At 36.6% G+C, this 17,966-nt stretch overlaps 1 protein-coding gene across 1 annotated transcript; it reads right to left on the bottom strand.

Annotated features, from left to right (window-relative positions):
* Nucleotides 1-3,618: 3,618 nt before the first annotated feature.
* Nucleotides 3,619-17,084, bottom strand: LOC118802748 (interaptin-like). The gene is made up of 10 exons (XM_036563215.1): nt 16,894-17,084; nt 14,602-14,663; nt 13,082-13,177; nt 12,236-12,319; nt 11,918-12,010; nt 11,317-11,543; nt 8,508-8,701; nt 7,153-7,235; nt 4,983-5,863; nt 3,619-4,014 (listed from the first exon to the last, which is right to left on the bottom strand). Exons 1-10 carry the CDS (start codon nt 17,072-17,074, stop codon nt 3,879-3,881), a joined length of 2,037 nt encoding a protein of 678 aa, XP_036419108.1. The 5' UTR covers nt 17,075-17,084; the 3' UTR covers nt 3,619-3,878.
* Between the last annotated feature and the right edge of the window lie 882 nt (nt 17,085-17,966).

Below are 17,966 nucleotides of genomic sequence, written 5' to 3'. Positions count from 1 at the left end.
AATAGAGCTCCACCCTTTTTTAATTTCAGCATGGTACACTTGTTCAGAAACAAACAAAGACATTTAAATTATTTTTGATGAAAATGTCAGACTAGTTCACAATGGTCATGATAGGAACCGGAGGTCCAAAGTGTTTAAAGCCTCTAAACGTGGCTACAAATAATCTTATTACACAAAATATAATAATAATAATAATAATAATAATAATAATAATATAAGAAACATACATCCAAAATTATAACAGGGGAGGGCAAAAACATTTCTTACTATTAATGTAAAAGTTATTGTAAAGAGATTTTATTCCAACTGATTTTGAAGAATTTCTGTTGGTCCATTCCTCATGAATTTTCACACAATGTAAAGGGTTTGTGTACTCAAATAATGTAGAAAATTAAAAAATCAAAAAAGAAATGGAAATTCCTTTTTTAGTTTTTTTTTTTTTGGACAGTGGCTATATGTTGCACACATTTACATTAGTTGGTTACCAAGGAAGCACACCATTTATTACAGTCGGAGGGCAGCAATGCTGACTCTGGGTGGGTGCAAGGCATCAAGAAAAAGGGCTTAAAATGACTTCTGAGTTGATCACCAAAATAAGCAGCTTCACTAAAAACAAATGCTTTGAATCTGCCCTTTGTGGATAAGATTGAAGCTCTAAACAGACTCACCCCTCAGTACCTGAGTGAACTTCTCTCCCACTATGAACCATCACGCCTACTTAGATCACAAGGTACTGGCTTACTTTTAGCACCTAGAATTAATAAAGTTACATGGGGGGGGGGGGCCTTCTCATACAAAGCCCCCCAGCTTTGGAATAGTCTTCCTGTTAATGTTTGGGACTCAGACACAGCCTCAGTGTTTAAGTCTAGGCTAAAAACTTGTATAGTCAAGCCTTTGGTAATTAGTTTTCCCTGTCAGATCCAGACCTGACGGAGTCTCTGCTGCTCTGTTTATACTGTAATCTGTGAGCAGTCACTCATTACAGAACTGACTCTTTGTGCCTTGATCGGGTGCCACTGCTCGCCAGCCTTCTGGACCGGCTTGACCACCATTGAGCTTCATGCTGTACAATGCTGTGCAATCCTCCGATGCTGCTGCTGCCTCTGCATAATCATAAACTAATCAAATTAACCATTGCCCCACCTGTTTTTCCCGCTCTGTACTGTAATACCTCTACTAAAAATGTTTGCTATCCGGTGTTGACCAGAGGAGGATGGGTTCCCCTTCTGAGTCTTGGTTCCTCTCAAGGTTTCTTCCTGTTTCTTAGGGCGTTTTTCCTTGCCACTGTCACCACTGGCGACGCTCATGGGGGCTTGGACCCAGATTTTCTTTCTGTAATGCTGTTTTTTTTTTTCTTTCTGTAAAGCTGCTTTGTGACAACACCCGTTGTAAAAAGCGCTATATAAATAAACTTTGCTTGCTAGCTTGCTTGCTGATTGATGTACATGTTTTCTATTATCTTTCAGTCAATGGTGAATTGGGTTCTAGTAGAGCTAGACCTTCTTTTCAAGCAATAAATGTCAAAACTCCTCTACGATAATGCCTGCTAGCATCACTATAATTATTAATAGCATTTTAGCACTAAGCTAACAGCAATTCGCATGAAATTTGTTGGCCATTTTAGATTAAACATGGAACTGTTTTACTTTCCCAACAACTACACTCTCAAAAATATGGTTTTTCAAGGGTTCCTTAGTAAACAAAATGGTTCTATATAGAACCTTGAACATTCAAAGAACCCTCTGCATGATTAAAGGGTTCTTTGCATCATGAAAGGGCTCTTCAGGTTGATGGAGAATGTGCTGTAGCTATATAGTTCTGTATAGAACCTTTTTGTTGTTCTATATAGCACCCAAAGCAGAACCCTTTTGGGTGCTATATAGAACCCTTTTCAAAAAGCCCATGGCTCATAATAACACATAGTGACATATCTAGAACCTCAGAAGGACTAGAGTGACATTTTTTCTCACTCATTGTAAATAAGAGTGTGATTGGTTTATTCCCCTGTCACTCCCTAATTATGTTGGTAGTTAATGTAACATGTAAGGCCTTCAGCTCCTGAAGTCCTAACCAATGGGAAAGCAGCTCAGCTGCATCTACTTAGATACCACAGAGGGAACAATCTTGATAATTTTCTGTTGGACTCTAACCCTTCTAACCCTTTTGGGCCCAACCAAACTTGAAATAAGAGAATTACTACAACACTTACAGAGTTTAAATACAACAAGCTTGATGGTTCTATTAAACAAAATTGGATGAAACATCGCAGATGTGTTTTTTTTTTTATTTCACAGAAATCATTAGGCCTTCTCTGACCATCTAGAAGACGCTGAGGTTTCCAAATGCTTCTAGTTTACGCACTTATGGTGTTAAAGCTATATATTTATACATGTGAAACCTATGTATAACCTCTAACTGACAGCAGTTGCACAATATTGGCTTTCTACATTCACACTAATGTAATGTTTGCACTCACTACACTGCACTGCTCTGTATTTGCTCACCTCAGACAGTACTAGTTTGCAGCCTCACACTTCAGCATCTCTTATGTTATTAGTTAAAATACAAATCTGCTGTTGTGAGGCAATATAAGACTCTTAAGTTAATTCTGCTTGCAAGGATGGCTGAAATGTATCTGCTAGCAGTATGAAACATGTTTAACCACCCCACATCCTCCACCCCTCCCCATGCTTTGGAGAAGCTTCATGCAAGTGTCCAAACTCCAGCTGAAGTTGTTTTTTTTCCCCCTGTGATGAAAGGTATTGATTCTGCTGACCCTGAACCAGCAGGCAAATTCCAGACAAACAAAGCCTTCTTAGAAGCGGCTGGCTGCCTCAGAGCTGGCACGGATCCTACAAAGGCCATGCTAGGGAGAAACATAATGGTATCACTTTACAATAAGACCAGACTCTTAAAAAGATGTGCTTCAAGGGTTCTTTGGTACAGACAATAGTTCTACATAAAATCATGAATGCTCAAAGACCCTTGCATGCATAAATGGTTCTTTGCATTGAGAAATGGTTCTTTAGATTGAGGGAGAATGTGTTGTATATGGTTCTATACAGAACCAAAAAGGGTTCTGCTATTGTATACAAGCTTAACATCAATAATAGGAGAAAACTTGAAGAACCATTTCACCATGCAAAGAATTGTTTAAGCATGCAAAGAAAGGCAAGTTTATTTTTATAGCACCTTTCATACAGAGTGGCAATTCAAAGTGCTTCACACAAACAGAAAAATAAAAGCATTAGATGATAATACAGCTTATAACATTCCTGAGATCCAGCCCCTCAGAAAGACTTCTGCTAATATAGTTACAAATGCATAATTAAAAGAACAAAGTAGGAAGTGATGAAAACACAGTTAAAATAGTCAAACAACAACATCTGAGGTTTAACAGCGTAGACGAATGTGAGCTGACTAACAAGTTACTGTTGCCCTTTTTATTGATATGTTATAAGTACTTTTTAAGTAAGGTTTAATTAAGGTTGATGACATTTATAAACTAATTTTAAACAACTGAAATGTCTTAATATAAAGTGGTACCACATTAATTAACTTCCACATTTCTGGACAAAATATACAAAATTGATTAATAAGAATATGCAAATGCAGTAATAGTCTAGAAAGTGTTTAATTAATGAGATGAAAGCAATAAAAAGAATACAAACACAATATAAAGTGTGCAGTGGATGTAATTTGACATGGAATTACTCTTATGCTAAAATCAACTGGCCATTCTTAAATCTCATGTTACAGTATCTCCTGCTGTAGTTCCAGAAGTCCAGACCTCGAATGACTTCACACAGCACAAGACTGATACAGGTTATAGAGGACGCTAGTTCATGTAAGCGTCCTTGTTCTGGTTTGAGTAATTTCTACCTAAAAAGGAACCAGATCTCTAACTGACGCAGCATGAAGATACAGTAGGTGAGAATCCACAGCAGCAGAACCGTGTGCAGCACCTCAGTCTCAGAGTTTATAGTGTCTTCAAGCACAGTGATACTCAAATCCCTGCAAAATAGAGAGAATGTTTAAGCTATGAGTTAATAAAGCAGACCTAATGACATAAAAATGTAGCTTCAAAGATATCTACACACTTAAAAAAAGATGGTTTAGTGAAGAAAGTGAACACTCAAAAAACCTTTTGCATGATTAAATGGCTCGTTGCATCGTGAAAGGGTTTTTCAGATTGATGGAGAATGTGCTGTATATGGTTCTATACAGCACCAAAATGGGCTCTGTGGCGCAATGGATAGTGCATTTGACTTCTAGACATAGGTTTGAGGCCATTTAAAGGTTGTGGGTTTGAGTCCCACCAGAGTTGGAAGTTTCTTAATCTTAAAAAATAAAAAGAAGAAAAAAAAAAACTGCTCCCCGGGCGCCGTGGATAGGGCTGCCCACTGCTCTGGGCAAGTGTGCTCACTGCCCCCTAGTGTGTGTCTTCACTAGTGTGTATGTGGTGTTTCACTGCATAGATGGGTTAAATGCGGAGGTGAAATTTCCCCATTGTGGGACTAATAGGGGTCACTTAATTGTAATCTTAATCAAAAAAGGGGGAAAATCATAACAATAAAATAACTCTTTTCTCAAGCACATTTCTTAAAACAAGCAAAATTATCTGCCAATATAATGACATAAATTTACTTAATAAAATCACTTAAAACAATAAATGATGCCTAGAAATAAGTTAAATAATCTTAATTTAAGTTTACAACGATCTCAGCAATAGAAATATTAAATTTATTGACTACATTTATGATCGTTTTACTTAAGATACCATTTTTTGCAATGTTATGTTATGATGTTATGTGTGTACAGCTGTTCAAAACTGTTTGCTAGTCATGTACTCATGTGCTGTGTTTTTGAGTACAAAATGAGACTAAAAATAGTCACTAAAAATATTATCAATTGAAAATGTAATGTAATGTAAAAACATTCTGTACAGGTAAATTAATTTAATACCACCTCTTATCACTTACTTTGCAGTCATCTCAGCTACAAAGCTGAAATGAGTCTGTTGTGTAAAGTTTCTTGGTTGAGGTTGGTCTTCATCTTCTAGGCTGTTAATCTCACTGAGTTTATCTTCCTTTCTGAGTGCGTCCTCTGTTAAACGCTTCACTGCAGACAGTGACTGAAGGTCTGTGCTATCGCTGGAGATAACATTGTGAAGACCACCTTCTTTTGAAGAAGTATTGACTTTATTTAAGCCCTGATCTCTCTCACTGTCTTTGTGTTTTTTGTTGTTGTGAAACTTATTTAGGTCATCATTCAGGGTGCAAAGTGTTGGATGTTCCTCAAGTGTTTCTCTGCGGCCTTCTGACCAGGGTTGGCGACTTTGCTTCTGTATCTCCAAAAATGGACCTAAATGGTGGCTTTTCCCATCTGCTTGATGAAAATCATTTGATATGTGATGGGCTTTTTGAGCATTGATGGTTGGACTAGAGTTGAGCTCATTATGAAGCTTCAATTCTTCATGATCCAGTTCTAAAATGTACTTGTATGCAACCTCCTCATCTGAGTCCAGCTCAGGCAGAATGTGTATGCCTTCCTCTGAACCATCTGATAGGCCTCCATCATCATCCTCCATACTCGCTGAAAGGCTCTTCTTCTGGGCTGTGGAGTTCCAACAGTGCCCCTTGATGGAACTGTGGAGGTACTGTCCATTTGAGAAGCTGGATTTCTCTGCCACTCCCGAACCACCATTCAATAAACCAGCTGACTTTGGGCCTCTGTAAGAGGAGGAGATATCAAACTGCTGTGAAGAGAAATCACGTTCTACCAGTGAAGAGTAGGACAGTGAAGAACGTCCATAAACTCCACTGGGGTTATATTCCTCCAGACTCAGTGTTGATACATGAACCTGCACATAAACAACATGAAGCAAAATAATCAGGATGAGAAATTAATGTAATATTTGACATAATTAATTGAACTGTTCTGTCGAGGTGGATACCAAACAGTGAAATGTGGTTTTACCTTTTCTACAAGTTCTACAAATTGCTAAAAAATGGACTTTAACGTAAATGTACTGATTCTTTTCATTTATTGTTGTTTACACATTTCTAGAAAGCATCAGATATACCACAGCAACCATCAGCAACTCCTTAACAACCACCTGGAATGCCATAGCAACCACCTAGTGCAGGGGTTGGCAACCCAAATGTTAAGAAGAGCCATTTTGTCCCTTTAACAAAAATCAATCCACCTTGGGAGCTTCAACATTTTATGTCCGTTTTACCATCTTGGCTGTAAATATGTCTCAGTATGTGCTAATGTACTAGCATAGGCTAAAAAAATTGAATCTAAACGAAAACACAGACTTACTTTGCTCTGCTTTAAGCTTGAGCTTAGCTATAGCCGGTTTTCTCACATCACTGGCAGGAAACTTTTCCAAAAGTAGAATAGTTTCTTGTAAAATGTTTTATGAGGCTGAAGTCAGCTTCTCATTCACCAGCTTCTTGTTCGAAATTTCCCATTTCACCTTAAATGGTGCCTGAGGTGCCAAAATGTAACTGCTGCAGCATTTAAGGTGGAACAGGAAAATTCAAACAAGAAGCTGGTAAATGAGAAGCTGACTTCAGCCTTGTGACTTTTTAGTGTTTGACATTTTCTCGTCGCAGACTAAATGTATCAGGAAACTAGCTGGAGTTATTTTAAGAGCAAATAAGTTCATTCACCTCCAAATTATTGATGTTTGTCTTAAATCTTTCTCTTTGTCGTTTCATTAGCTACTAGCTTGTTGACTGTTATCTGTGTTGCTATGGTGACCAGCACTCTGTGTACTAATCTTTAGGGTTAAAGGGTGAATTAGCAGTTCTACATTAACTCCAGCATTTTATTGTTAAACTGTGTTAGAATGACCGGCAGAGCTTTATTTTACTGCAAAGGAGGATTATTTTATTTTTACCTAAAAATCTAATTCTGCTGTGGAGCCGTAACAGCGCAGTAAATGAGCCGCATGTTGCCGACCCCTGACCTAGCGATACCCTTGCAACCTTAGCAACCACCTTGAATGCTGAGCAACCACCTAGCAACCATCAGAGAAACCATAGTAACCAGTTAACACCAGTTATTTCCAGTTATTATTCTTATCATTTTTATTAAAATAATTAAAGTTTTAAAATTAGCAACATTCAGGGAGTTACTCACATCTCTGTTCTCTGGGAAATGCTGGAGGAACTGAGCCACATAGGTGATGATGGACTGCTCATCTGGAGAACGCATCATCACATCTGCACCATAAAACATCCAAGCAGAATCAAAGAACAAACTAAAACTTCATTTCAAGGCAAATTCTATCTTTAATACTTTACAGGGTCAAAAAACAATCAAAAACAAGGTTGATAAAAGAAGCAATGAGGCAGATTACTGATTATAACTGTAATCAACAGTGGTAATTATAATACAATATGGTTGTAATATATTATAAATAAATATATTAACCCCTGAATAATTTAAAGTAGTAGTGCAAAATTCATAGCAGTTCACAAATAATTCATAGTAAATACAAAATAATTCATAGTAGACACTGAATAATTCATAGTTGATACTGAATAATTCATAGCAGATGCTGAATAATTCTTAGGAGATACTAAATAATAATTCAGATACTGAATAATTCTTATTAAATACTAAATAATTCATTGTAGATAGTGGATAATTTATAATAGATACTGAATAATTCATAGTAATTGCTAAATAATTAATTGTACATACTGAATAATTAATTGTAGATATCGAATAATTTATAATAGATACTGAATAATTCATAGTAGATACTGAAAAAGTCACAGTAGATACTGAATGATGTAGATCTTGCATAATTCATAGTAAATACTGAATAATTTATAGTGGATACTGAATAATTCTTATTAAATACTAAATAATTCATTGTAGATACTGGATAATTTATAATAGATACTGGATAATTCATAGTGGATACTGAATAATTCATAGCAGATACTGAATAATTCATAGCAGGTACTGAATAATTTATAGTAGATACTGAATAATTCATAGTAGATACTGAAAAAGTCACAGTAGATACTGAATGATGTATTGTAGATATTGCATAATTCATAGTGGATACTGAATAATTCATAGCAGATACTGAATAATTCATAGTAGATACTGAATAATTCAAAGTAGATATTTGATAAATTAATTGTACGTACTAAATAATTCATAATAGATACTAAATAATTCATTGTATCAGTTACATCAGCAGTAATTACAAAACAATTTAAAATAGTTACTGAGTTATTATTCTTAAATAATCTCTATTCTTATTCCAACCTAAGATTTATTATTAGTATCTACATGAAAACTGTGCAAATTGTCATTCTTTTTTCTTAATTCATAGGAGTGAAGAGAAGAAGCTCTACAGCTCCTGGACCTTTAAATGGTTAAAGTATCAATACTGAACCACTAAATGCTTTTAAATATCTCAACTCCTGATCCTGTTTATGCTAAACATCCAAACTGAAAGGTGTTGCATGTTCTACCCTCAGGTTCCAGCAGTGGTGGGACTCCCAGATGGTGCTGTGCTTCTCTGAAGGCCTGAATGATGTTCTCTCTGGGGCTGGAGGTCAGAGCTTCTTTCATGTCCACCAGCTCAGGCCTGGCACACTTCACCAGCGCCAGAAGCGCTAACCCACTCCTCCAGCTTTTCCCAAAGTCATGGACCTCCACACCATACCTAAACACAGAACACGGAACTTTCATAAATGAGGTTTCTGTAAGAATATTATGAGATTATTCAACCTGTTTCTAGACTTACCAAGAGAAATGATCTTGTATATATGTAATATTGGCAAAGTAATTTTGCTTTTTTCAAGCAAAACTGCTTAAAGGAAGCAAATTTACCTGCCAGTCTAATGATATAATTTTACCTAAGAACAGCTTTTGGAATTGTCAGAAGAGTATTCTAAGATAATTCTATTATTATTATTATTATTATTATTATTATTTCAGGACATGTGTATCTCATTACATCTAGTGAATTTGTCTTATTGTGTTGGCAGATAACTGTGCTTGCTTTAAAGCATCATGTATAGAAGCCCAGTTTGCCCTTATTCATTGTTTCTTTCTGTATTGCATACCAGAAACAGCCAGAAATATTTCTAGCATTACTTCTACAATTTTAGGCATCAAAATCTCTTTTTTCTACCTCAAATATATATATATATATATATATATATATATATATATATATATATATATATATATATACACAAAAGCCCATTTCCAAAAAAGTTGTGAAGAATGTAAATAAAAATAGAATGTATGTTTTAGAGTTTAAATTAGCATTTGTGGATGCAATGATGAACTGTGTTCACAGAAAGTGGTTTTCAGCAGTGTTCCTGAGCCCCTGCAGTGATGTGCCCTACAGAATCATGTCTGTTTTTAATGCAGTGGTGCCTGAGGGCCTAAAGATCACGGCCAGCAAATACTGGTTTTTGGCCTTGTCCCTTGCATACAGAGATTTCTCCAGACTCTTTGAATCTTTAATGTTATTATGTACCATAGATGATGAAAAGTTCTTTGCTATTTTATGTTGAGAAACGTTATTCTTGAATTGGTGCACTATGTCTGTGCAGTCTTTCACAGAGTGGTGAACCCCTCCTCATCTTTACTTCTGAAAGACTCAGCCTCTCTGGGATGCTGTTTTTATACCCAATCATGTTACTGACCTGTTGCCAATCAACTACCAGATGTTTCTTTTTTGTTTTTTTTTTGCATTACACAACTTTACCAGCCTTTTGTTGCCCCTGTCCCAACTGTTTTGGAACGGGTTGTTGGCATCAAATTCAAAATGGGCTTATATTTTTAGAAAAAACAATAAAATTTCTCAGTTTCAACATTTGATATGTAGTCTTTGTACTTTTTTCAATAAAATATAGGGTTTAAACAATTTGCACATGGGCAGCTGTTTTTCCCCCTTACCCTTCAGAGACCGGGTGAAAAAGAAGACTTATGCTAATTGTTAGCCATTTAGCTCCCCAGACCATCTAAATGTATCAACCTCTGATGCTGCCTCTGTTGCTCCTGTCCATCCTCATCACCCCACAATTATAATATTCTATATATCCTGTTGGTTGTTTCTCTCTCCATCAGAGCTGGTTCTTGTTTGCTCATGTTTTTTTTTAAACTCTTGGTTTGATGTTTTTCCTCCATTTTGCTCCTCTGAGCGGATTAAACTAAATAACAGAAATAACAGTTAATACAAGTGACAGCGGAAAGCTGTTTTTTCTATTTTATTTTTCTCACCTCTTTCTTGATCTGTTACCCGTATTTATTTTTTTGGGACTGTATAAGAATTTACTGTCTGAATGGAAATGGAAAAGAAAGAAAGACTTACTTTCTCGTTCTTAAATAGTTCTGGGTTTGAAAGTGCAGTTCTATAAAATTAGAATCAGTATAGACCGTTTGATTGTGTTGGTTCTTTAATCTTTAAAAAGGCTCTTCACTCTTACAGTCTGTGAGGACTGCAGTCCCTCCTGTTCACCACCTGAGGGCAACACAGAGTTCTTTTCTCCACTTCAGCAACTATCTGTATCACCTGTGTTTCACTGACACACCTCACCTGTGATTCTCTCTTTAAGACCTGCAGTCTTAGCAAGTGAAATGATCTCATATCAAAACAATACCTTTATTTCTCTTATCAGATTAATTCATTTTACAAAACACTGTAAGATCAGTTTGTTCAGTTCAGGAACTTATACACTCGTAAAAAAGATGGTTCTTCAAGGGTTCTTTAATAAAGAAAATGGTTCTATATAGAGCCATAAACACTCAAAAAACCCTTTGCATGATTAAAGGGTACTTTGCATTGTGAAAAGGTTCTTCAGATTGCAGAGTGCTGTAGATGGTTCTGTAGAACCTTTTTGAAAAAGGTTCTATATAGCACTAAAATTGGTTTCGCTACTGATACGATGTCAAGCTCGTAACAACAGAAGAACCTTTTTTGTTGAGTAACTCAGTGATGTGAGTCACGTAGGATCTCGAGATAAGATTGAATGGACAGTGGACAGGGCAACTCTACAGATTCAGGAAATGTTTGAACTGGATTTCTATGCTGGATTATTATCATCAGCATACAGGCTAATTTTGTGTTTCATGTTAGAAGTTTGTATTCCTTTCATATTTATGTTTTGACGTATTGTGGCTGATAGTGGTTCGATAAAGATAGAGAAAAGGTACGGAGAGAGTGACTGTTAAACTGTTTTAAACCATATTAAACCTGTGTTAAACCCTGTTAAACCTGTGTTACACCCATGTTAAAGCCAGGTCAGATATCAGCTCTGTCCTTACTGTGCAGTGCATGTCTGGGTCCAGCTCAGCAGTGTGCTGATGGACCTGCTGCGGTAGTATTTGGGTCGACCGAATGTTCTTTTCCTCTTTGATGGGAGAGTGCTGCAGGGGTCTTCACTGGGGGGCGCTGGAGAGCTGCGGGCTGAGTCACTGCTGTCAGTCAGAGACACCAGACTGGACACACTGGAGGAAAAGCGTCTCTCTAGATTTCCTGTGACTTCCTTTAACTATCAGAGGAAAAAAAATCACGATTAGACCTGATCAAAGACATCAAAGAGATCTAAGACTAGAATAACTTTATTACAGCAAATAAACCACAAATTATATGAATGATTTAATTGCACAGAATTGTTTTCTTCTATAATGTGTAACAACGCTTTTATTTGTTGAATTTTACCTAAACCATAACGTAAAAAAATAATTATTACTATAACTGTAAACGTTTTATAGATTATATATCATTGTATTATATAAATGTATTAATAATAGTTTAAATAAATAGTTCATATTAATCATAATAATGATAATGCTGGCAACAAATTAACTGGATAATAGTTTCATAATTGATGATAATTAATGTTCTGTTCATGTTACTCTTTACCTGAAAGTAAACTATGATATTCCAGATCAGCGCGAGAATGACCGAAGGCCGTCCGTCAGCGATGTCTGCGGCGTCTATATTTACAACTCTCACCTACAATAAAAATACATATTATATGAACGTGCAAAATAATAAAATCATTCACAGAAATTAAATTTAGACAACTGTCCCCTTTTCTGAAGTAAGTTTTGAAAAAAAAAAGGTATGGACATGTATTATATATTTGAAATACATTCCAAACACCAGTCCAAAATTTCAGACACCAAACTTGGAGGTCAGCAAAATATGATGAGGACATATTACACAAACAGGACTCACATTTCTGTCCTCAAGGAACTCCAGCACTTTAGCAATGTTGCTGAGGGTGAAAATGCGATGTGTAGATGGTCTGAACCTGTCAAGCTGGAGAGAACATTGACATCTCTGATTGAAGACTCTTCTACACAAAGTCCTACCAACCTCCACAACGACACCCAGCAAACACCTTAACATGCTAATGTTTCTACACACAGTAGCCATCTTAAAGCCTTATGCAAAAAATAGCATCTTCTCAAGTGAAATGATCTTAAATCGTGTTAGTATATCCACTATTTCTCTGTTGAGAAGCTTAAAATTAAAATTAATCTGATTTATGCTAGTTTATACTGGTCAAATGCTGGTCTAAGCTGATTTATGCTAGTTTACGCTAATCTAAGCTGTTTTATGTGGAAAGGGACCACTGTATGACAACCACTGTCCAGATATTTTTTGGGTGGTGAACCATTCTGAACACAGCAAGCAATGACATTGTAGTGTGTGTGTGTGGTGCTGGTACGAGTGGATCGGGTGTTTGGTAGGTGTTTCTATTAATATGACCAATGAGTATCATACTTTTTTTCCATTATTTTGTGTTATTTATATTGTAAATTTAATTTGAACTTTAATTGTACACTTATTATATGATTATTTAACCTATTCCTTGATTTTGAAGTAAAGTGATCTCTCTGTACTGACAGATAATTTTGCTTGTTTTATCATTTTTGTCACCATCGGTTTAAATATTTACTATTATTTTATGATGAAAATTATGATGATGATGATTTTTATAAATAATAATAATAATAATAATAATAATACTAAGCAGCAGCATATATAGATAAATAAAATGACGACATAAAGCCTCACCATCTTACAGCCTGACAGTTCCTCTATCAGAGCCATCAAAATCTTTCCATCCTGAACATCTGTAAACAAATGGTCCACCTGCAGCGGAGGGTCACACTGACAGAGAAAAGCTCATTCAGATGTTAGAATGCAACACATACAGTTTCAGTCAAAGTTCGGACCCTCCTGACTGAGAGTATGTTTTTCATAATCTTAAAGACACCCCTCCCTTTCCAAGCGTGTAGTAGAACCTACAGTGGCTTTCAGGTTTTCTGCCGTCATCCATCCTGATTTTGTTTTGCTTCTTCATGTTTTCTTCACCCTCGCTCACTTTTTCTTGTGCTAAATAATAAGTTTGATCCTCCACTTGTCAAAATTTGGGCTCTCAAATTTCTCACAACACAAAATGGTCATCCAGCACCGGCAGCAACCACTTTCTTTCTACGTCTTCTGACCAGAGCTACAGCACCACCAAATTCAAGCTGTCACTTCAGTGTAAAAACGTGAAAGGCGCCCTCTAGAGCCAGTGTTTATCTGTTCTGGGCTGCTGTAGAAACATGGCAGCGCTACATGGTGGCCTCTGTTGGAAGAGGAGCCGCTTCCTATGTAGATATGAACAGCTTATTCTAACATAATAAAAACCAATTTGTAGTTACAGGTTATACACTAATTAAAACGTATTCATTTCTGCTAATAGATCCACCTAAATCTTACACGCTGCACCTTTAAATGCTTAAAATGTGTTCTAAGACAAATAAACAGTGAAGACAATGCTTATGCATGAATGTATTTCCAAAACAAACATTTTAAATGTAAAAAAGCATCTCAGGTGGCTCCTCATGAATCTCCTGAGAGAATGCCGAATGCCTATTTTGGTCACCATATAATTCCAAATATCCTAATTATTTTAAAAAAATGTGGAAAATCATGAAAATTGTCCATTTTATCAGCTCCACTGACCATATAGGAGCACTTTGTAGTCCATCTGTTTCTCTGCATACTTTGTTACCCTGTTCTTCCATGGTCAGGACCCCCACAGGACCCCCACAGAGCAGGTATTATTTAGGTGGTGGGTCATTCTTGGCACTGCAGTGACACTGACGTGGTGGTGATGTGTCAGTGTGTGTTGCGCTGGTCTGAGTGGATCAGACACAGCAGTGCTGCTGGAGTTTTAAACACTGTGTCCACTCACTGTCCACTCTATTAGACACTCCTACCTTGTCAGTCCACCTTGTAGATGTAAAGACAGAAACGATAGGTCATCTGCTGCTGCACAGTTTGTGTTGGTCATTCTCTAGTTCTTCATCAGTGGTCACAGGACGCTGCCCACAGGACGCTGTTGGCCGGATATTTTTGGTTCTCAGTCCAGCAGTGACACTGAGGTGTTTAAAAACTCAGCAGCACTGCTGTGTCTGATTGACTCACACCAGCACAACACACACTTACACGCCACCACGTCAGTGTTACTACTCTCAGTGTTACTGAGAATGATCCATTGGTCATTTTACTGTTAGCTTGTTCATGAAGACAAAAAGTCTCACTCTTTTCAGACGTGAGTTGATCCAGCGTGTGAAAGCTTGTTTCCGGACCGCTTCTCTGGCTCCTGGAGTCAAACACAGCAAACAGATTTACCAACAGATTAAAAGCCATAGGGGCCTCTTCACAGCACAGCTGCAGATTCAGAGATTTGGCACTCACTCGTACGTTTTCATTACTTAAAGAATTGCTAACATGCTAGTATGGCTCGCTGTGAGTGAAAGGGCATCAGTTAGCATGACCTGACCTAACCCTGACACCAATCTGACTGCTCCTCTCAGTGTTCAGTCATTACTCCAAAAAATCTGAAATTATTTGCATACTCAGAATCAGCTTCTACTGACTGGTTTTAAATACTCCAAGCTTACGTATTCACTGTAGCATTCATTTTGCCTTCTCATATGCAAAATTAAATGTATTTACATATATTCATCAAAGTATCTCTCATTTTGTTTGTTTGTAATATCTTTCCATGTCTTTGACATAATTGTAAATATTAAAAAATGACACTATTACACATCATCACTTCTTGAAAATAAGACATAACAAAACAAAAAAAAAAAAACATGTATCTCAATTTTTTTATTGCTTTTTTGCTTTTCTCTCTTTTTTTAAAGTTAATTTGTCCTTTATATGAACATTTTGTGATGAATGGACCAAAAGAAATGGGCCACTGTGCCGCCTCATTTATTGATTACATTTTTTTTATAATTTACTGCTATGAGTATTATTACTTTTTAGCATTTGTCTCAATCCCTGATGTTTGTAATGGCTCAGCTACACTGTAAATAAGGGTCTCCCTCAATGTACTGCAAGTTTAAATAAAGGGTCATTGATTGATTGACACTTTTTTTTCTTTGGACAGCGACGATTTATGTAATGTACCTTTGTGTGTATGTTTTATATATTTAGCACCTACTGAATATAGTATGGATACTTTTAATATAAGGAAACGAATGTTGATTCAATTTTCTTCCATATGGTTTTATGGTTTTCATTAATGCTTTCTTCTCTTAGCACACATTTTGTGAAGTACCTTGTTTTTGTTTTTTTTTTGTACATAAAGTGCTACAGAATTAAATATAACTATTTCTGTTATTGTAGGTGAAGCACTCATTTAAGAATGCACTCAGAGTGCAGGTGAGAACACGTACTGGCTGGATTTCGTCCCATCTGGAGGAGTAAGTCAACTATTCTACATTCTTAATAATGAAGAAAGGCTCTAAATGGTCCTTGAAGTGGAAGTATGGTTCCAGGAAAAACCTTTAACTGGTTTAGAACCTTTATATTATAAATAGAGTGATTCATGAGTGGTTTGGTGTAAAATGATCCATTCTAGAAAAACTTACCTGTTAGTCAGAATTGTTCACAGTGATGGCACCAGACGTCCTCTTCTAAAAGCTCCGTCACAGAAAGGTATTACATAAAATGGTTATGAATTCACTGCCTGATGTCTGAGACACTGTTTTATGATAGTTTTGATACTTAAAGTCCAAAGAAACCCCCAAAGAAAACATATTATTTCAGATTTTCCGCTATTTTAAATCCTCATTATTCCATATAAAACTCAAAAGACTCGTGTAGGTTCACTGGTGGTTTTGGATAGTAAATAAAATGTCTATATTTGTGTTGTAGAGTTTGCCTGTTCTCCCCGTGTCTGCGTGGGTTTCCTCCGGGTACTCCGGTTTCCTCCCACAGTCCAAAAACATGCAGTCAGGCTGATTGGACATGCTAAATTGCCCCTAGGTGTGAGTGTGTGAATGTGTATGTCTGTCTGTCTGCCCTGCGATGGACTGGCGACCTGTCCAGGGTGTATCCTGCCTTCCGCCCAATGACAGCTGGGATAGGCTCCAGCACCCCACCGCGACCCAGAAGGATAAGCGGTTTAGATGATGTATGTATGTATGTATTTGTGTTGTAGTCATGGTGACCCCTGGTTCCTATCACCACCACTGTAAAGACATCTGAACCATTTCATACCAAACCACTCTAAATCACTCTGTTTACATCTGAAACAGTGAATAAGGTGGAATTTTGGAAAATTGGTGAATTCCCCTTTAAGAGTGTAGCCTATGGGGTAATACATTGGAATTTTAATGAAATAATCTACCTTTCTAAGCTTTCCCTCCTTCACTTACCTTTTTTCACATAATTTAGAGTATGTACCTTATAATACGGCCCTAGAAAGGTGTATATTACAGGACTGAGTTAGCAGCCAAACAGCAGGGCCGTGCTACAGTAGATAAAGTTTGATTTGTGACACAAGAGTGAACCTGTCTGAACGTGTCGTCTCTTACCTCGACCTTTTGGGATTGTTTTGTCTTTCCTGGGCTCCGTAACTTTCTCACGCTCTAAGCGCCTGTCCACCAGGTGACCCGCAGGTGAGGACATTTCACTCAGGAGGCCGTATCCAGCGCAGAAAAGTGAAAAACTCGTGGCTGGATGTGAAGCATAGTGCACACGCAGTTCCCTCTGCATGCCTTGCCTGTACACGCCTGCACTCACCTGAATACCTGCGGTACCTGTTCACAGTGATTCACCGCCTGAAGAACTGTTTAAGGGCTTAAAGCAGATACACTTCTCTGTGATAGACACTTCACATCAAATCAAGACACAGCAAAAGAGTTATCAAAACATGAAACTATTCTTTTGTAAAATGAATAAATGCTTTTAAACTGTACTCTGCAGACCTCAAGAAAAAACTGACAAAAAAAAAAAATACCACACAAAATCTCACCAGCTAAATATAATATCAGCTGTTTGACTGTTGAGTGTCACTCTTTACATTCATTACAGCTTCTATTCTTTTCAGGAGACTCTCTTTCAGTTTTTCACAGAAATGTGCAGACACACCTCCAAAGTTCAGTCATCAAAGTTGGTTGAATCAGGCCCTCTAGTGCTGCCTATAATATGTTTTTCTGTGTTGTGCATTACAAACACATTTACTGTATATTATAGTTCCAGATTTTTCCTCCAAGCCAAAAACTATATTTTTCTATTTTTGCCTTTTTTTTTTTTTTTGAAAACTCCAATACATCCAAAATTTATGGTGAAATGGAATAATTACTTATATAATTACATACATACATTCATACATACATATATATTTTTTCTGGGCCTCAGGAGTATATATATATATATATATATATATATATATATATATATATGATATATATATATATATATGATGTGTGTGTGTATATATATCCTCCTGAGAGCCAGAAAAAATTAACTTTGAGAATTTGTATTTTTATAATATTATATTTTAAAATAAAATATGTCTATTGGCTGAAAAAAACTTGTCACAGTGATCACAGTTTTTATTTATTTTTTATGTAACATCCTTAGTGGACAACAGAATGTTACACAG

Source organism: Colossoma macropomum, unplaced genomic scaffold, assembly GCF_904425465.1.
Source record: "Colossoma macropomum unplaced genomic scaffold, Colossoma_macropomum, whole genome shotgun sequence".
Taxonomy (NCBI): domain Eukaryota; kingdom Metazoa; phylum Chordata; class Actinopteri; order Characiformes; family Serrasalmidae; genus Colossoma; species Colossoma macropomum.
Note: the sequence above shows the minus strand (reverse complement) of the source record. Positions and strands in the feature narration are given on the sequence as shown.